At 39.1% G+C, this 20,089-nt stretch overlaps 2 protein-coding genes across 5 annotated transcripts; one reads left to right on the top strand and one right to left on the bottom strand.

The window, feature by feature from the left end:
- Positions 1 to 271: 271 nt before the first annotated feature.
- LOC110974423 (protein FAM228B-like) lies at positions 272 to 7,302 on the bottom strand. Its single transcript, XM_022226043.2, has 7 exons — positions 7,067 to 7,302; positions 5,837 to 6,004; positions 4,901 to 4,978; positions 4,570 to 4,764; positions 3,664 to 3,832; positions 3,157 to 3,301; positions 272 to 2,762 (listed from the first exon to the last, which is right to left on the bottom strand). The coding sequence occupies exons 1-7, from the start codon at positions 7,166 to 7,168 to the stop codon at positions 2,612 to 2,614; spliced, it is 1,008 nt and encodes a 335-aa protein (XP_022081735.2). The 5' UTR covers positions 7,169 to 7,302; the 3' UTR covers positions 272 to 2,611.
- Positions 7,303 to 7,847: 545 nt separating this feature from the next.
- On the top strand, positions 7,848 to 18,614 carry LOC110974425 (profilin-4-like). 4 transcript variants are annotated; one of them, XM_022226048.2, is made up of 5 exons: positions 7,848 to 8,061; positions 13,979 to 14,107; positions 14,262 to 14,396; positions 15,025 to 15,130; positions 15,852 to 18,614. In XM_022226048.2, exons 1-5 carry the CDS (start codon positions 8,032 to 8,034, stop codon positions 15,878 to 15,880), a joined length of 429 nt encoding a protein of 142 aa, XP_022081740.1. In that variant the 5' UTR covers positions 7,848 to 8,031; the 3' UTR covers positions 15,881 to 18,614. The 4 variants fall into 4 exon arrangements, with proteins under 4 accessions (XP_022081740.1, XP_087002879.1, XP_022081739.1 ...); XM_087146753.1 differs by lacking the exon at positions 7,848 to 8,061 and adding an exon at positions 8,994 to 10,133; XM_022226047.2 differs by lacking the exon at positions 7,848 to 8,061 and adding an exon at positions 10,230 to 11,305.
- The last annotated feature ends 1,475 nt before the right edge of the window (positions 18,615 to 20,089 follow it).

The raw sequence follows: 20,089 nt of genomic DNA, 5'->3' as shown, positions 1-20,089 counted from the left end.
TGAACGAGTTACTTCAGGATTCTAGTCTTGATTTTTCTTTCTTTCTTTCTCGGTGCGTGGGCAGGAAAATACCGATTCTGAGTGCCTGACAAAAGACGTGCTTCCCCGTAACCTTTCTGAAATGGACAAGCCTTTGCTTTGTCCCTCCCAAAACCCCGACATTTAACTGTGTTGGTTAAAAGGGTACCGACTGCGTCCTTTATCTCCAATTCTTGGTCTTTTCCCCCATTTTATTCATTTCCCCCAATAAAACAGAACACCATTCCTAATCTTTCCTGGACATATATATCGTTTTATTCCATATTCCATTGTCTTTAAAAAAATTCTACAGAACCCATTGTTTGTAAAAACTCGCTTAACCTGTGATTCAAAAAAGTAAGACGATAGTCACGTAAAATCTTTCCTCTTCACTGGTTCTACAAATTTAACCCAGCAACCCTCCACCTCGCTTGTTCCAATATCATCATCAACTTAAAGTCAAAAAGTGCCAAAGACCTGAGTCACGTTGCAGATTTGTTCAGTGTTATTAAAAAAAACTTGGTGCATAGGAAATATTGTGCAATGCTTAAATACCGGTGGCATTTATGGAGCGGATGATAAGTACCAATACGGCAGAATTTGTACAATTGTGCATAGAAGATTGTAGTTCACTGTGTTCAGATTAGAATATTTTTAACGGGTAAATTCGATCAAGGACCACTAGTTACCGAGTGGTTGATTCGTGACGTACCTAGCGCAAGTGCAGTGATGTTGATGTGCGAAGGACCTTACAATCAACCGTTGTCAAGTCATAAGGCCGAAGGGGCGAACAGGTGGCCGCAGGAAGGGCAAAATAGCAAAGATAAGTGAACTTGGTGGTTTACTGGTGACATACTGTTTTCCAGCAATTTTCTTATAACTGGTCCTCTCTGCACTGTGCTATTACAAACGGTTCATGGCAACCAACGACGTGACCAACCTCGGTAGGCAGCACAAAATAATAGTTGACTAATCCAGACAATATCCAAATGTACGTTCGATCGCAGTTAGTCGAACCATGTATGTAACTACGGTCCTTGATCGAACTTGCGTAATGTTGCTAAAGAAGCTTACGTTGTGTAGTTCTGCTCATGAAAACGAGACTTTGTTCTAGAGGCTTGCTAGCCAAGCTGCATCTCAATAAAGCAATTTCTTCCATATACATGCACAGTGTATATGGAGAGCTGTGTAGTGGGAAATCGGAAGCCATGCTTCGATGGCGTCCCATCAGATTGCAGGCCGTAGCGCCCTCAGTGTTTAAGGCAAGCCAGCTTAGTCTCTGCACGTGCTGACGGTACCTAACAGTTTTTATAACGTGTATATCAATAAAATTGTCGATTTAGATTAAGTCTGTGCGTTGGATTTTCCCTTTGTAGACATAGAGAAAGCTAAGCGGGGAAGGCTACATGAATGTCTACTCAGAAAAAAATGTTTTCAGTTTTCAATTTTTTTTTCAACGCAGAACCACACTCCAAAGCTTCCACTCTCTCCTTTCACCACTCACCATTATCAAACGAAAGAAATATTTGGCTGTAACCAAAACATCACCTGGCCATATCAATACTGCAGTGCATAAAAATTATTTATCAAAATTCTACATTTACATATGAAATTCCAATGCATAATGTGTTTGAAAAGTTCATTTGCATACCAAATATTATTACTAATGTAGAAGGCCTCAAGTCTTATTTGTTTGATTGACACAGACAAGTCATGGAAGATACAAGTACAGTTTTATGTAAAAATACAGCCACTGCATGAAAACTAGAAAAAGGTTGATTCAGCCAACGACAAACAAAAAATGACACAGGCTCCCATGAGACAACTGGAACAGACAAGATTAAGAGTTGAAACTCTTTCTTGACTAGAGTCCATAAAAGAAGCAACCACATAAGGCATGTCTCAATAAGAAATGCTAAGTAGGCAAGACCAATTCAAGGTTTTGCTCAAAAACAGCTTAAAAATGTAGACAAGGAGGGAACCGAATGAATCCTGTTGTGCAGGCATGGAGTTAACGATACTTTCTGGATTGAAGGTACCCTCCGATCATTCAGCACTGGTTCAGCAGTCTCAATGGATTTCAGCGGCAATACACAACAAACGTTTAATACATATAAACAACATCAATTATTCTTGAAATGTAACCCAGCTTACACAGGAAATCAAATACATAACCACCAGTGCTATTGACCTCTTCACTGCTTACCAGAAATCACATGGTGCTGGTAAGCTTACATTTGTACTTAGCATGAGGAAACTGTGCTAAGCAGTATAGAGCACTGAGTGTCATTTATTTTCAGCAGTAAAGGGGGTTAAACTGTGTGTCTGAAATGAAATGGAAAGAGCAAGAATCCTATTACAAAAGTTATTCATGGAATGCTGAAAACAACTTTTTGCCCGATGGCTCCTGATTTTTGATGTGACTGAAAACAGGAGCAAATTTGGCCGCTCAACTACACAATCAGACAGAGACAAAGAGATGTGACATGCTCATCAGCAACTTTTTGACAACAGGCACCAAACTTGCTCCTGATTGATATGCATGTTACGAGGTCATTTGTAAATCCAACCTTTCACCAATAGATGAACCTGCCTAGGTGGAAACCATGGTAGGCTGTTGGCTGGTGTACATTCTCTTTTTCTGGCATTTCATCTCTTCATCAACGATCACCGGGTCAAAAGGCAATTTGGACCACTCCTCAAAGTCAAAATGGCAGTCGTTGAAAACACCTTTCATGCGCCGCCTGTAAAGATTGAGAGAACATTAGAGTGATCAGAAATTAATAATTAAGATCGCTAATATCACTTCAGGGACAGGACTTTACAGATGTTAGATGCCTTTGAAAATATTGAAACACTGCTTTATCTTCTGTCTCATCATTAGCAAAAAACTTGTTTCTAAAGTGCAAAACATTTCACATGATTTTTTTAATGGATTTCACTATTAAATACAACCTGTTTCCATTCAAAGAGATTAATTTTCAAAATTCTCTTTGCATTCACAGTAATGTGGAAATGTCAGGATGCTACAGATTGTTGGACTTAAAAGCTGCCGCAACTCAGCAAAGGAGAATCAGCTAGGCGTACCCCGGTTGACTGTGTGTAACAGACAGGGTTGGTGAGTCACAAAATACTAACCTGCTGCCCAATCTGACTGGGCTCTCAATGTCATGCAGCGGCATGGCAAGCCATGTACGACAATCAGTTCCGTGCCTTCCTAGGGGCACTAGGGGTAACGGTGGCAAGTGTTGGACCTCAACTGCTGAATCGGAGAGGGTTCTCCCTGTTATGAGAAGAGTGGAAATGTTGAGGTTGACAGAGTGGCAAAAAAGATGCTGTCACATCCCAACTCTAAAAGAGAGGTAATAACTTTGAAATCAGAGGATCTGGTTAAATTGGCATAGTCCTGACTGAAAACATCATCGCGGACTTGTCCTCATTTTTGGCTGAATGGCAGTACTTTCATAAATGTGATCACAGTATACCCAGAGTAGAAAAAGAAAATTGTAAAAATCTGATTTGTAATCGTTAGTAAATTAAAGAATGCATTTCCACAATTTTGAGATTTTGCACACTTAGCAAGAACACAAGTTAACACAAAATTTAAAGACAATTTTTAATATTAGCCAGCAGAATAATACACACCTGTTCTACATCTGATGATAGTTCTATCTTCTTCATTTCTATTGCGTTGCTGGGCTATAAGGGGGTCGTTAAGGGTATCCGTCTTGGCTACAATTGGAGCTGGTCGGGGTACCACCAACTTAAGAGGGTCATACTCTTTTGGGTCATAGACATCTAAGGAAACAAAGCCCTGCCAAGAGACAAAAAACATATGCCTGAATAAGAAACTACAAAGGATTTTTAAATTTCAGATAAGGGTAAAGTTATGTAATACTTGCATTTAAACTATGAAGGTTTGCAAATAATTATGGGTCAATAAAAAAGACATAGTACGATTATTATAGATTCCTACTACATCTTACTGTCATAATAGATAAACTGTGATTGCATAACTTATTTCTGAGCATGGGTGTCATGGTGGAAATGAGGGCACTTGCCCTACCCCTGGGGAAAAAAATGGAAAATAACAAAGGGAAAAAGAGGGGGGGAAGCAATAGGAAATGAAAGGTGATAAATATAAATTGCTTGCAAACCCCCCTCCAAATTGACCCCTCCGTCTGTTGTTTATCTTTCTTTAAATAACGACTGCTACATCCCCCATGCCATTTTCCCCCTTTACAAAGGTAGTTCCCCCTCCAAAAAAAAATCCTTGTGATGCCCATGTTTCTGAATGCATCCCCTCTGCTTTGGGAAAAATCTTTTTCTTCTTCCAAGGTAAATATAGGACTTAATGGATACATTTCCTGACAGATACCAACTTCCTTCAACAAAACCAAAGTAATGTGGTCAAAATGTCTTGGCAAAAAAAAAAAAATGGCATGATTTTTCCAAGCACTAAAGATCAGAAAAAGGAACTTTATTAATGTTCAAAAACATTGTCTTATGTTTTTTGGTTTGATTTTACTGGTTTGAAGGATCTCTTGGTACCTTTTTATTCCTGTGTTGTAAATACTCAAGGAAGAGCGCCCTCTTTCTCTTGTCTACTGCTGCGTAGTTTCCCTTCATCTCTTGGTAGATCTGCTCCTCCAGTGGTGCAAAGATGCGTTCATTCCACTTCTTGTACAACATCTCTTTCTTGCGCAGATCCAAGAAAGACTTCTCAGTCAAAAAATTATCAACATCCTGAAGACACAAATGGCACAAAAACACAAAATAATTTCAATCATTTATCAAAATGGGTGAGCTTATTTGAATATCTTGAAGGTGTATTTAAATTTGAAGCCTCAGTCTTGTTTATAAAGATTTCTTGAATACCAACCTTGACAAATGTGTTTTCTCTATCTAAAATTGCCATGTACAATTTCTTGGTTTCTTTCGATTCTGGATCTGCACGTTCCTGTATGATCAAAGAAAACAGAGCAAACTAAAATAAGAAATTGTAAAAAAACACTCAAAAGATTACATTAGATAATTGAGGAATAAAAATAAATCAAGTGCAAGCAGAAATCGTTTTCATGCACTTCATTTCAAAAGAAAACAGAAGCTCCTACCTATGAATAGGCAGGTGTTAATGTGTCGATTTGGAATAATCAACAACACAAAGTCCATATCCAACAAACCAAGCTCCATGGATTGATATTGTTCAATATTGTTTACCCAGAGCTATATTTGTAAAAGCTAGTTGACGGTAACAGTTTGTTATTGTCACTGCTGTAAACTCAATCCCTGCACGGATTTCTTTATTTTTATTGAAAACAGTTTTGCACAAAGTGACTACTTTGATAGGTAGATAATACAATTTGTAATGGTCAGTAGTAAATCATTAATTTGTACTCTACATTTTGATAGATGTTTTGAAATTAATCATATGAAACTGTTCAACATCATCCCCATCAATTTGAGTGGTTGCTAGGTAGGACAAGCAATCAATAAATCACTTTACAGTCCAAGGAACAGCATACATCACGCAATAGTCAGATTGACCCCTGACCAAACTCCCAATGTCCACATTCTGCAAAGGAGTTCACCATGTGTAGTAATTAGAGTGTTTGTGTTTGATTTTTATGAGGGTCTGACATCAATAAGGGTCTTGGCTGTGCAAACAATACTGGAACCAGGGTAAATTAACTCAGCAAACGCGTTAAGGAGTACAAGCCATTAATGGGTTTCTGCAGTGGAGTTGAACAATAAGGCAGAGCCCTCAATATGCCACTTCTCTGTCCAACAAATTATTATTGAAGTACTTCGGATATACCTGGACACCACGTATGGATTTCTGACAAAGCCAGTTCTGTATCTTGGTACTCTGGTCTAGTGATGACCGGCTGCTGTTAGCTGATAGTGTGGTGCTTGACCGACTGACTGGTGTTGACCATGGTCGCTTGGTCTCCGGCAATTTCCTTCTTGTGTCTCGTCTGCCAGGCTATGTTGAAACAAAACATTGCAGGAAAAAAATGAATCTCACTCAACGAACAATTTTCACAGTTCTCCTTCTGTGTATGTGTACCACATGAGATGATAGAAGAGGGCCTTCAAAATAAATTACTCCAACAGCAATTTACTTTACACTGTACATGGAGAGATTGGTTATTTGTTAAATATTGAACAGAAACGCAGCAAGCCTGATGTAGAATTTTGAGTGTCACTTGGTCAGTTACTGTGTTGTAGCACATACTCTTGTAATTCCTGATCTAATTGGCTCAATGGCGATCAATACTTATTATACATGTATTTAGTATTTACAATACTAAATACATGTATAATAAACAACAGAACTCTTGAGCGAAGCTTCAATAATTCACATTCAATTTATTATAGCAATGAATTAGATATTTTAAGGGCAGATGCTTTTTGAAGGAATACTTTCGTGATTGGTTCAAGCAGTAAGATTCATAAATCATTAGGTTACATGATGGGATATAACTTAGACAAAGAATGATATTGTCAGGCAGTGAAAAAGATGCTGACTCTTCTTGAAGTGCTAATAAAACCAACAAACAAGACAACTTTAAAGATTAAAAAAGAAAAATAATTTTTATCAAACTTGACTACACGTTTAATAATTGTGTAGGAAAAAATACTGAAAATGTGGTTATATTAATATTTAAATGGGTAATAAAGCAAATGTAGGCCGACATCAAATTATATCAATGTTTAAAACCCCTCAAAACAGGGCCTGGCCTCTCCGGTCAACATAGTCAAGGAAAAATGACAAGAATTGGTAGGCCTAAATAAACTTGGTTCTGCTGTGTTGTCTAAAGTATCTGCTGTAGAAATAACTAGATTAATCTACAAGCTCAACTTTTTGGTTGGGTTCAGGGAAAAAAGATTCAGACAATCAATTCATTTCGGAGCTCCTGACGCCAATTTTGACGGGCGTGCCACTGCTTATAAATAGAACGAACAACAGCTTTTGTGTATTGAAAGTACACCTTGTACAGCTAGTAGTAGACTAGACTGTATATACCACACTTCGAAAACTTACCGATGATTTTATTCGTTCTGTCGGTCTGACATCAGCCACTAGTGCTTCGTGTAATTGTGGAGAATGGACCTTTATTCCACGGCACCTTTCTCCTGTAGCCATCTCTGTTTGATAGTTAATTTACCATTGAGAAGTTTTCATAATTACAATCTATGGGGATGCATGGAGCTTATTCACCAGTTCACGAAGTCGACGGTACGCGTGGAGGCATGTTGACTGATTAGTGTAGCTAGCTTTGTTGTTGCTATGTCCAGTTTATAGCCCAACACAACTGGCAGTCGCCCAATTATGAGCGCACAGTCTATAGACAATCTCGATCTTGGCAGCTCTAAATAGCGCTCTCTTGGGCGATAGACTCGAGCAACTTTAGTGGTGTCTCGCTTTCATGACTTTGATTTATTCCATAGTATATAAACATAAGGTACATAAAATGTATTATGATCAATTTCGAAGACAAAATCTGAAGAGAAATACACATGGAAGCCAGGAAAGTGCCGAAACAGTGCAATTGAAATGACTCACCGAAATGCGCGGCAGCATTTAGCAAGTTTATTAAACTACCATAGATACAACCTTTGACCTGTTTTGACAGCGCCATATTGAAATTCGTGCCATGCCTGTTTCTTGTCGTCTGCATCTGAGTCAGGATTTGAATCACTAGGCCTAAAATTACATGTAAATACTACAAGTTCATGAACTTGGCTCAGCAGTGGAGTAAGTTGATTTTTTTTGTTGGAAAGGTTACTTTTGAGATGCCACTTTGTTAGTTATGTGTACAAATTGTTCGAATTAATTTGACATAAAAATGTGGTCAGAGCCCGAGCGCTGACCGGTTGAACAGCTACAGCGCAACTCGGCATGCTCAGCCAGTGGTCACCGCTGGTGCTTGGGGCCATGGGGGATTTCCTTCCTCCATAGCCAGTTTGGCACTGGCCGTGCAGTCATGGCAGTGGCAGCAGTGGTGAATGGAAGCATACCTCCATGATGGAAGTAATGTCAGTGAGAATTTCCTTTTTAGCCTAGGCCTGTTGAGCGCAATCTTCAAAAGTGCAAATGTAAAATTTGTCATGTTTGTGCAACTTGAACTTGTCTTGGACAGTTTTCATGGTTTCCTTGTGCAATTCTTCTTTGGTTGTAACATTACTTGTCATGAAGTTGAAACGTTAGCCTACAAATGTATTTTTTGCGGACAGGGAGTGCTTGCTTTTCACCTCACCCAGTGCAAATGTACATGCAGGGTGCTGGGATGGGGGCGAAGGGCAAATGCATTTCATTTTCACAAATTTTTGTGAAGGAAATGTGTCACAACTGATGCACAAAGCATCGTGGGTTATTTGCTGTCTTTATCAACACATACTGTACATGCGCACATAGACATGGTCACCCTTGACCTTGTTATCATTCATATGACCTCTGTCCAGTGAGTGGTCGATAAAACTTATGCCATTTGCCCTTCCCAGCACCCTGTGTGTGCTGGGTACAGAGCAAAGGTTGAGTGCCAACTTTAAAAGCACATAATTTTTGCATCATGCTGCTATTTTTTTTATTTTTAGTGAGCTGTGGTGAGCATTTTGATGGAGGGGTTTGGATGTTGGGATAAGGCCACTGCTTTTGTCTGGCAACTCGCAGTAGGCCTACGTTTGAGCAGTATGTGATACCTTTCTTCATTTGACCAATTTTATGATCTGCAAAAGTGCAAAATGTCCATAAATTAAACCCACAAAATGTGTAAGCTTTGAAATTAACATTTTCTAGTACCATCATAATAAAATAAACATGTTTTATTGATACACAAAGTTTCATTTTTCATCCCTGTGATACTTTTTAAAACCTTTACCTGTGAAAGTGTCCCATACGTAATTAATATAAAATTTAAAATTATGTCACTTTGTGCTTTGCCAGGCTCTAAAAGTGCAGTGGTGCACTTTTGCTGAAGTTCCCTTTCTGAATTTGTTCTTCCTACTGAAAATAAAGCCCATGCATCTAATTGACAGTATGCTTCTTTTTCTGACTTGTGTCTCTAGTAGATTTCTGTGAAAGGGAAGTGAGCCCGTTGTTCTTATGAAATGTATATGAATTTATACACTAGGTCAAGAAACCAAGCTGACATTTGTCAGGTTGGGAATTGTTTAAGTCGCCAAAAAACAGTGCGTATCCAGTGTTTTAGAGGTATTCAATGAATTAATTTTTTTAAGGAAAGAAGAGTGCTTCACACTGATGCATGTATGATGAAAGCCTTGCGTAAACAGGGACTGGTAACAGAGATGCTGCTACTTTATTCTAGGATTAGACACAAATTTGCATAAAAAAGCAAATGACCATTAGTGTTACTGTTTGACTTAGCCTCAGAACTGGTGTTCAGTAGTGTGAGGCAATGTACAGTATTGTTTGCATAACCACATAAAAGCTGATTCTCTTGGTGGCTGTCAGTGGACAGGTTGGTAAACATTTGTTTTCTCCTTCTGGCATCTCAGTTTGTCTTTAAATTGAGCTCTATTATCTGAGAGGTGTCTTATGATTGGCTGGAGATTCTGTTTCAACACTTGCATGTTGGGCGAAAGTTGGCCAAGCATTGGTCATGCCTTCTGGTATGTGTACCAATATTCATTGCACAAGGAAGAGGTAAATGTTTGTAGCTAGGTATCCTATTTGTATGGAAAACAAAACTTTGTCACATGATTCTGTGTTGTGGTGTGTAAGTTGATGATGACATTTTTTTGTCGAAACTTAATCTAGAGGAGGAAGTCACTGTCTGAATTCCTTGAAAACTGTTCTTGAAATTTATTTGATACATGTACATGTATTATGCATGCATAAGCATTTGTTCCTTGGCTGTCACAATGAAAAATTGACTAGTCCCTGCTCAAAAAGGCACAGCTTGTAGTTACTGGTCTTCATGTGAAAAGGTGTCTGTTGAGCTGACTTTGCTTTTGAAAGAGATTGAGATGCAAAAAACAAGGCCATGGCTGTAATTCTGAGGTCATCACAACTCACCATGGGAATGGAAGCACTAGCACTTCTTGTTTCATTCTTAGAAAAAGATGATTTAAGAGGAGATAACCCAGAGGTGAGTTTAGTATTCTCCTGATAGTAAGACTCTATGTGCAGCATCCATACAGTGAGATTATGTTGTTAATGCTTCAACCTGTATTTAAGTGTACATCAGAATCTTCAAAGGAAGAACTCTTCAAGAAGGAAAGAAAGGATGTGTAATTTGGTAAGATTGGCCTACATGTACATGGACATTGAAATGTGTACCTGAAAGAGAAAGGTGTGATGTAATTTGCCTGCTAACTGACTGTCCAATAACAACACACAGTTCTAATTGTTCAGCGGAAACCAAGGGTAAACTTTAAGCAATTGTATCTCCTGAAAGCGAGGGGATGTTTGTACCACCCAAACAGCTTGATGTAGACTGCCACTGGTTGTAATGACAGGATATGAAAGCTTGTTCCTTTAGAATAATACAGTGGGCTTAGAAACCTGTTACCTGTAGCTAGAAGGAGATTTGTCACTGACTGATAAAAACTACCTACACTAGCTCATGCCCATTGGGTAGCAAGCCGCTCAAGTGAGGTAGGAGATAAAAAGCTTTTCAGTTGAGGTAATCATGTTTTGTTGTTGGACTGGCCTTATCCAGTCTCTTTCCAACAAGACAAAGAGGGGGTGGTTTAGTACATGTACCTGTTGCATCTTGTCATTTTGTTTTGAGGGCGTAGACTCACTCATCTACCGGGGGACTTTAGTTGCCTTTGATGAAGTCTTGTTTTGAAAAAGAATCCTTGATGAATGATGATCATTGTAGGACTCCTGTCCCCAGTACTGCTGTCTTTGGAGGTAGAGCAAGTCAACCGTAAAATTTGGAGTATTTTGGCCTGACCATAGAGCTTGGATTCAGAATTTGACACCATATAGCCTTGCAGCATTTGCCAGTGTTTTTTCCTGTACTTTACTGAGGTTGGCAGGATCAATGCACTGGTTGTATGTAACAAAATCTCTTGGTGGAATGTTGTACCAGGGTTGTACCAATGAGTAGAGCCATGTTGGATGTTACACAGCACTCTTCTCATCAGCCAGGCTTTGTTATTTCCTGTGAGGAATGTCTGCGTCACGTAATAATTGCAGTCATGTTGCATTGAACTGGAATAGTCATTCTTCAGTTTATCCATTGGATCAAACTTTTGAAATGTAATGACTGATCACTCATTCACGGTTGATCTTCTCTCTTCATCTGTTCCGGTAAGTGTGGTAAATGCCGAGTGATGGAGGATTAACAGTTAATGAGTTATGCAATAATGTATGTAATAACAGTTGTTGTCTTCTCTGGCTTGCATTACTGAATATATACTCAAGCTCTGTACCTGGAAAGTTTTGCATTTGAGATTTTCTCACTGTACAACAACCCACACGTACTATTCATATTGGGTATCAGATTATAAAAAGTGAACTTGGTTGTCTTTTAGATTGGTTTGTAAACTCAGAGCTGATGTCTATACATGTTTCGGTAAAGCAAAGCAATCTTGATGAAGAAATCAGGATGAAAACAAGAATGCATGTAAAATACTGTACCTGCACATGTACACTGAGTCTTGTCGGAATTTTACCTTGTGCCTCTTTTTTTTTTTATTGACAGAATACATCCTAAAAAAGAATCATTCTTTGTAGTGTTTACTAAAAATCTGTAGTTAATGTTGAATTAAGCATTGTGTTCTCTTTAATTGATTTTTACATAAAAATTGTTTCAATTAAAGAAAAATTACTACTTATTTCATTTTTTGAAGCAAAAAATGCTACCCAAATCAAAGGTAAGGATTTTCATAGTGAAGTAAGTGTTGCTTTGTCCATATGGCTCACATACCTACCACAGAGTTTAGATCAAGGTTTTTAAATTGAAGGGAAATAAGTCATTTTAAATAAACATGAATATTTGAAGTGCAAAACCGTTTAAAGCATGTATGCCTTGTTAAGTTCAGCTTTCTGATACTTCAACAATAGATGGCGCTATTCACTCTGCACAGTGCTCAATTGTGTGACTCCCTTCCTAGTTACTGTTGCTAAGCACAAACATAGTGCTTAGGGAATGGGAGAGTGTTTACTTTCTTGATAGAAGGTGCTCATTTGCATGTCAAAATCTGTGGACTGAAGTGTGGTATCAATTGTAGAGATCAAGCCTTTCACTTGGGGGGGATTCCCTAAAATAAATTATTTTCAGAGATTAGAAATTTTTGTCAGTTTTAGAAGACCTCCAACTTATGTAGCCTGTGGTGACTCCAAGCATATGATTTCTTTATGTGCATGCAACACTGCACTCATTGTGTTCAGTTTGCAAAGAATGGTCTGAATGCAGCAGCAGGTGGGGAAGATCGATCTCTCGCTTGAATGATTAATTGATTGAATTCACAGACTGATTGAACAGCACCACAACGAGTGTGTACAGTTGGATGTATTGTGCTACATGTATGCATACTTTTGCCAATCCTACACGTACAGTACGTGTAGCTTCATGTGTGCCAGAAATTGAATGTTCTTGTAGTAAGTTGTAGTAAGAGAGAGCACCGAGCACTGCTTCTATAAATGCCTAAAGTAGAGGAACATATTTGTGGTGTTTGTATGTCAACATTTGACAGTGGAATTTGATCCTTGGGATTGTCAGCAGCTTCAAGATTTCTACAGAATGAGTTGGTGCTGTTGGACTACCGGTAGCTTGTGACACCTGCTATTGCCAGATTATCAACAGACATATGGAACAGAGATAAAGCTCCACTAACAGCACCTGTTTGATGATTTCCCATTTATTTATGTCAACATATAATTTCCTTTGATCGTGCTGATACTGTCATGGTTGAAATTGGAGATTACATGCGCTTGGATCAAATTGAGGAGTTGGTCAATCTTGTCATCAACCATATCGATCCAGAGATACCGCATAGGCCAGCACAGGTATAGGCATATAGATGGTTTATTGTCCATTACTTTAATAGATCTGATGCGTTTGATATCACATTCTGTTAATCTTGTCACACACATCAATTCAACACAGGTACATGTAGGGCTGCAAATGGTCTTTACTGAAGCTATAGACCAATTCGCTAACCCCATTACTTGTGGAGTTCATGTTATTCAGGTGCACATTCCTAAACTTGACACATGCGTTATTTTAGTTAGCAGTGTGCACCCGTTGGCTGAGGAAGCATTTCAATGCGCATCTCTTTTGTTCACACGCATGGGGACACCGCAGTAATGGCTCCTGATTCTTGTCAGTGAATCGGTCTGTACATGTACATGTAGATCTGTTGGACCAAGATTTTATTCAACATTTCCCCACAGTCATAACTTTGTGATCTGCCTAGACTGCTGTCTTTGATAAAATTTGCCATTTTGTGGCTATGACTTCAGTTTAGCCGTAGCCTTAAATTTCTGAGGCAAAAAATAGCGGTAGTAAGAGACTTGCCCATTTTTAAACACAACTTTACATCCAAGATGGTGGAACCTCGAGTCAAAGTGGTTCATGGGATATGTGTGATGACTGCATATATTAACAATCTGTAGATCAGACGAAGCCAACTTGTAAGGATTTCTTTCCTCTTGGCTGCAGTCTAGAGGTATACATGTACCACGTGCAGCAGAATATAAGAACAGTTGTTCAGATCTTGAAAATCATGTTGTCATGACTGTGTGGATAACTTGAGAGATAAGCTGGACACATTACCTCATATGTGCACTGATATGAATGTACATTATCATTTACATGTACATGTACACATGCAACTTTGTCTTTATGTGAAAGAATATGCCTAAGCTTAGGAAGAGGGGATTTTGATATCCCCCAAAGCAACGCGTCTTTGTAGCTGGACTGTCATATTTCCAGTGGAAGCATGGTTATTTTGAACCTCATTTCCTCTAACATTCTAGGACCGGGTGAAGATGAACCAGTTACAGAATCTCCTCCATAGTGCCCTGATTGCCACAGGACATGTGGAGAACAGTGCCATCATCAGACGGAGAGACGTCTCACTACGAGCCAGCTCAGCTGGGTTCACGGTAGGTGAATTGAGGCCACAGTATATGATTCTAGTTTTTGGGGAAAGGGCTACATGCAAGTGAAGATAAGTTTTCCTCTATCCTCATATTTCTTTGCAAGGAGTCTTGCGAGTATGCTCGTGTAAGAGTTCTTGTTCACTGTATCTTCTTTTAGTTGAGCACTGATCAAATTCAGCGTTTCATCGATGCCTTCAAGGACCCATCAGCTACCAGAGAGAAGGGCTTGTACTTCAATGATCGTATCTATCAGTGTGTTCGAGCAGACAAGAGCTCCATCTATGCCAAATCGGTCAGTTTTATTGTAATTGGGCCTCACTTTATTCAACAGTTCCACCCCTTCCCTTAGCTAAGGCCGTCCCTGAAACGGGCTTCCAAAGCTAAGGCTAGGTCTGATGTCTTGGTGTCTCAACGTATTTCCTATGGAGCAAAGTCTTAGACCTAGCTCTAGACAACAGATTCGGACGCAGCCTAAGTTTTTGTCAACTGAAAACACAAAAAAGACATTCCAGGGTTGTGATGTCATTCACATTACATTGCCTGTGCTACATGTAGTACTGTTGTGTTGCGCATACTGATATTATATCAATCTGGAATACGGCCGATTCACAATAGTGCACCTCCAAGAGTTTGCAATGCGTTGGCCAGTCACAACGTGCAAAATTTGTTGACTCAGTGTGCGTTTGGAAAGGGTCGACAGATTTTGCACGTTGTGATTGGCCAACGTGTTGCAAACTCTTGGAGGCACACTGTTATGAATCGCCCATATTGTTCATAAAAGACTACTCTGTTACATTGGTAGTTTGCAGTCTACCATCCGCATTCATCCCAACATCCAGCCATTTTTTTAAAAAGTTGACCAACTTGTGTCATGTTAAATGACAAATTTAACACATTTCATTTACTGTTGTTTGTTTCAGGACAAGATCGGTATTGTTCTTGTCAGGACAGCTACCCTCATCATTATTGGTACATACAATGATAACATGTTCCCAAGTGTTTGTGTGGAGGCCGTGGAAAAACTAGGTAAATTGGGTCTGTGGTTCTTCTCTTTCTTTCTGTCATCAAAGTTAAAAGTTATAGTTTTAGACAAAGATTTTGTACATTTGCCAAAATGATGAGATGTCCTGTCAGTGGAGGGTGTGCTTGGGTAAACTGTAATTGATCAACCAATTACAATCAGCCATTTGTGAGTTCAGTTTAATAAAATCTGGTACATTGTGTTGTATGATTGTACATAAACGTAATAATTTGAATTCCCCACACTAACGACACTGTTGCTATACCCCGTGATTCGGGGCAACTTTTGCATAGAGACCACCATCTCTGGAATGGATTGGTTCCTTTGTGCTGTTCTAATCCATGGAGAACAGTGTCTTTTTGTAAGGTGTCTCTCACGTAACTAAGCAAAGCTTTCTACGAATCACGAGGTATAGCTACAGCGTTTTCAGTCTGTAGAATTCAAATTATGTTCACATGAATTTAAAGAACTCAATGTACCAGATTTTATTTAAATTTAACTCGTGAAAAGCTTATTTGGCCATTTTGAGTCTTAAGGAGTGCCAGAATAAAGAAAAGAATCTGCAACCCTGAATAATGATGAACATCTATATCTGAAGTTCCAGAGAGCATTGTTCAGCTGCAATTACAGATAATGATCTAATCTATGGTTTTTATCTAGGCCTGGGGCTTTTGACACAAGTCATCATTTACAGTAGTACCAACTGTGTTATTTTAATTTGCACAGCATCTTACTTCAAAGAGAAAGACAAGTGATTCCCAACACCAAGGACAGCAGATGGATTACCAACATGACCAATCCCTGTGTACTGCAAGGTGCTGATGTCAAAAGGAAGCCAGGCGTGAAAAGTCTGGTGATGCTCTCTCATCAGTCATCCCAAGAGGAGAGGTTCATTATAACTTGGGAGTGTTTAACAGTGAGGAGAACCTGAAGCAGATGGAGGATTCTAGAGAAGATGCCACAGTCTTCTGATCAGCATTGAGCTTTAGCATGAATGGCTGGTATATCAGGCATGAGGTACATTGATTGCATGAGTGCATCTTCTTAAATGCCATACCACAGCGTATAGGTTCTGGCCATCATAAATAATAATAATAAAATGGATTTGGCAAACGCCCTCCGTTAAATTAACCTCAGGGCCATTTACATTGATTATCCAACAAGACAAAGATACATGAACATTTAAAATGAGCGATACATCAAATTAAACATGAGTAGTTACATGTATTAGTGTACCGCATAAGAGGTATTCCACTCAGGGGAAAGTCTATTTGAGGGAAGGAGGCCAGGCATGGAAGATCCCGCAGACACACGACACCCTGTTTAAAAGATGCCACAAGGCCGGCTGTTTCCGAGCAGCTTAAGGGCCCGTGCCCTGTTAGTATCCTCACAGGTCCGCCAACCACTGGGTGATGAGGGGATGGTGGTGCTGAGTGTCTGGTCAATCACCCATCAATGTGTGTAGGAAAGTTAGAACAACACGTACTTGCACCTTATGCTTTTAGCGGTGGGTTCAATTCCTTTCTGAGTTGAGTTGGGTTTTTATCTCATCCCCACCGTCTTACTTGTTAGACACAACACACAAGGCCAAAACTGGTGATAAACCCTCCGTACTGATTTCAACTTTCACTCTGTGGAGAATATTGGGAGATGCTACTTGGCATGAGTTATTGGTTGATCTGAGTCAATGGGATTGACCTTAATAACAACTCACTTTGTCACTTTGTCTTTGTTTGTGTGTTAGTGAAGTCTCAAAACAGGCCAATTGAAAGCAGCCAAGAAACCACTGTTTCTCTGTTAAAATACCGTATATCAAGGCTGCTAAATTCAACTTAGTCAAGTGCACTAACTTCAACAGACTTGTGCCTCACGCTAGACCAAGATAGCAGAAGATCATTGAGTTAATGTGAGCACTGATTAGGATTATGTCATTTGATTCAGTGACTGGAGTAGGAGACTACTAGTTTGACCCCAACTGCAAAGGGTCAGTATGCCAATTGCTATGGCAGTGCATACACAGTGTGCATGTATATGTGTGTGTGTACATGTATGTGTGTGTGCTCCCTGTACTTCTGTTCTCAATGGAGATATATGAATAGCAGGTGCACATTACCATGATTATGTAGATGTTCTGTGGTTGCGATAGGCAAACAAACAAATAACAGCCCAGCATGGCTCAAAGTTAGTTCTGTAGATGACCAAATAAGGCAGTCCTGGGTCGCCATTGATAAGATACGGACATGCTTGTGTCAAATTCCAAGTGACCTACTCCCAAATTTTGCAAGGAAATCTTCACACTAAAGTTTGCGTATTGGATTGAAAGTTTGTTTAGTGGATTGGTTGATTGTACCACTTGGCTGTTCTCACTGCCGATGAACTTTGTACCACTGCTGTAAAAACTAGAACACTCTTGACACTTGACACGAAGGTATTTTGTTTGGCCCTGATCATGCCAGTCATAAGTAAATACAGAAACGGTAGTGGTTGAATGGTTTCATATACTCACCTGTCTGAGGGAGCAAACAATGAGATGTTGAATGTGGTCTTGAGATCCGTTAACACCATTGTTGGTTTAACAGTTTCACATTCACACATTACAGGCACATGTATGTTCAATTGGAGCTCCTCGGAAACTGACAGGTGTTATAGGGAAGTGTGTACACTATTTGATGTTTGGAACTGGGAAAACTGTCCCGTACAGTCACAGTATACAGATGATGTTAATAAATAGAACTCTTGCATGCAATATATTTATTCAGCAGTATCATTTGAACACAGGGTGATGGATGTTGCATTGGTCAATGCTTAGTTAATGCAGCAGGAGGATGATACGGGTGTAAACGCAGGTAATATCAAGAACAGTTACAATTCATAAGTTAAACAATCTGTACAGAGTACACCACTCAAATTAATTCCATTGTATTTCATGATTTTCCTTTATTGTTTAAGCAGGAATTTCTAATCAACTTAGATCATGCCAATCAGTATGTACATGATAACCATTAGTTCACAAATATTGTATCCTAGTAAACCTGCTATTGATCTGTTTTTATTGTTTGTATTTTTACTTGGTCAATTGTTTGGTTGGCAAAAATTTACAGTGCATACCTTTAAAGAAGAAAGAATGTACATGTACTTACCTTCCCAGTCGCCCAAATTTGGGGCCATGAACTAACTACGTGTGGTATTTATGTCAATGATGCTGCAGTGAAATTCTATCACTTCTTGTCATGTTATCCCTCAGGTAACATAACCTGTAAATATCTTGAAATGCCAGCTTGCTGTTCAATCTGAGCCAGTCTTGACGGTTAAGAATTCTTTGCCTTGTAACTAATGATTTTAACATATTGTCAGGATTTGGACTGGGGTGTTGAGTGAAGCAGCTACCAGTGAATACATTAATTAAAGATGGACTTGTGAGAACTTTATCTTTAGATCGGCATTGGGTGAATAAACTTGCGATGATTTTTGTCTCGTTAAAAATCATAATATTCATAATTTGGTATATGTGTGTGACAAAAGAGAAATGGTGATGGTATTTTCAGAAATCAGCGGCTCAAAATGCTTTGTGGTGGGAATTTTATTTGAGAACATATTTTGTGCATCTTTATACGTCTTTTAAATATAAGAAAACTATCTGACATCTGTTTTGGTTACTGTCAAAGAATAAAATCATTTTTTGTTAACATGCGAAACATGAAAAACAACACCGGATCATTGAAATAAAGAAAATTTACAACAGCACTAATATCCATTCTTTTAGCGGCAAATTTTAGCCTGAAAATAGCTGTAACATTGAAGTTTCTGCCTTGAATGGCGTACACAAAAGGGAACGCTCTAGAAAATGGGTATGACTACAGAACCCGGGTAAAGGTGTATCATATTGGGACAAGGTCAATTCTGGTCTGACGCTATATAATCCCTTCCACAACGCTTGTCATTTCCGAACACTTTGAATCTCTTTCTCAATTTGGGTCTTCAATAATTGAGTGGCAGTCCTTGATCAAATTCCGCTGTAAGAGAGTATCCACTCCACCCTCTGGTGATCAAAGTTCATCCCCATGTGCAAATATTTGTTCGTCAGATATGTTCGACCAGTGCACATGTAGTTTTCCCGGGAGTTTTTATAACACTTGTAAATAAGTCATTAGTATGCAAAATGTCAAAATAAGTTATATGCCAAAACTTATCTGCCCAAGGTAAATTGAAGTTTCACAGGTAAAGAATTATTTCCGTTCTGTCTTGTTATCGCATAAGTATCTTGGGGGAGGAAGGAACAGGTTCAACCGGCAAAACTGATATAGTCAAAGGCTTTTATGTTCACATTAAAATATTATCCAAAGCCGTAGTGTCAAATTTAATCATTTTTCTTAACGCTATTTCACGATAAATGGGCCAGTCACACACACATTTCCCCCGTTCAAGAAAATGAAAAAAATGACAGTTTTGCTGCAAGTCCACTAATTCTGAGAGTTTTAAGCAAGACCTTTTTTAATTCCATTCCTGCCCAATATTCCAAATATGTTTTCCTGTACTAAGTTCAACATTTCACTCGAGTTTGAACAGGGATTTAGTTTTGTGGCAATTGTATAACAAACTTACAAAAGTTTACCTGAGCCATATTAACCCAAACCCCCTGGGGTGTATGTAAAATCGTATTAAAATTGAAGGATTTGGGAGTGTTAGGGTTAAACAGAAGGACAAGTAGCCGAAGGATTGGAACAGGATTTCCATTCCCTGACGTAACTGGGGTACATTTGGCAAGGGGCCTCCGTCAGGGGCTCATTTTTCTGGATGTGGCATTTACTGGGTTCGGTCACTGTTGAAACACTGACGAAGTCGAAGTATCACGAGATCTTTTTCCTTCTTTAATTTTTGAGTAGAAAAGGGGCACACGGGGACACAGGCCACGAGGAGAGAGGGCGTGCTCTCATTCCACCCCCCCAACATACCCCACCCTTATT

The sequence above is a fragment of the Acanthaster planci genome, linkage group LG15 (genome assembly GCF_054643075.1).
Source record: "Acanthaster planci isolate LZ-2023a linkage group LG15, COTS_SCS, whole genome shotgun sequence".
Lineage (NCBI taxonomy): Eukaryota > Metazoa > Echinodermata > Asteroidea > Valvatida > Acanthasteridae > Acanthaster > Acanthaster planci.
This window is presented reverse-complemented; position numbering and strand designations above follow the sequence as displayed.

What these genes read in the sequence shown, in the direction of transcription:
- LOC110974423 (XM_022226043.2), bottom strand. Translation starts at nt 7,168, where the DNA reads ATGGCTACAGGAGAAAGGTGCCGTGGAATAAAGGTCCATTCTCCACAA. An exon ending in AATCCATACGTGGTGTCCAG is followed by an intron (nt 4,979 to 5,836) that starts GTATATCCGAAG and finishes TTGATCATACAG; the next exon opens with GAACGTGCAGATCCAGAATC. An exon ending in GAGAAAACACATTTGTCAAG is followed by an intron (nt 4,765 to 4,900) that starts GTTGGTATTCAA and finishes TTGTGTCTTCAG; the next exon opens with GATGTTGATAATTTTTTGAC.
- LOC110974425 (XM_087146753.1), top strand. Translation starts at nt 10,029, where the DNA reads ATGGCTGTAATTCTGAGGTCATCACAACTCACCATGGGAATGGAAGCA. An exon ending in GCTCCATCTATGCCAAATCG is followed by an intron (nt 14,397 to 15,024) that starts GTCAGTTTTATT and finishes TGTTTGTTTCAG; the next exon opens with GACAAGATCGGTATTGTTCT. An exon ending in GGAGGCCGTGGAAAAACTAG is followed by an intron (nt 15,131 to 15,851) that starts GTAAATTGGGTC and finishes TAATTTGCACAG; the next exon opens with CATCTTACTTCAAAGAGAAA.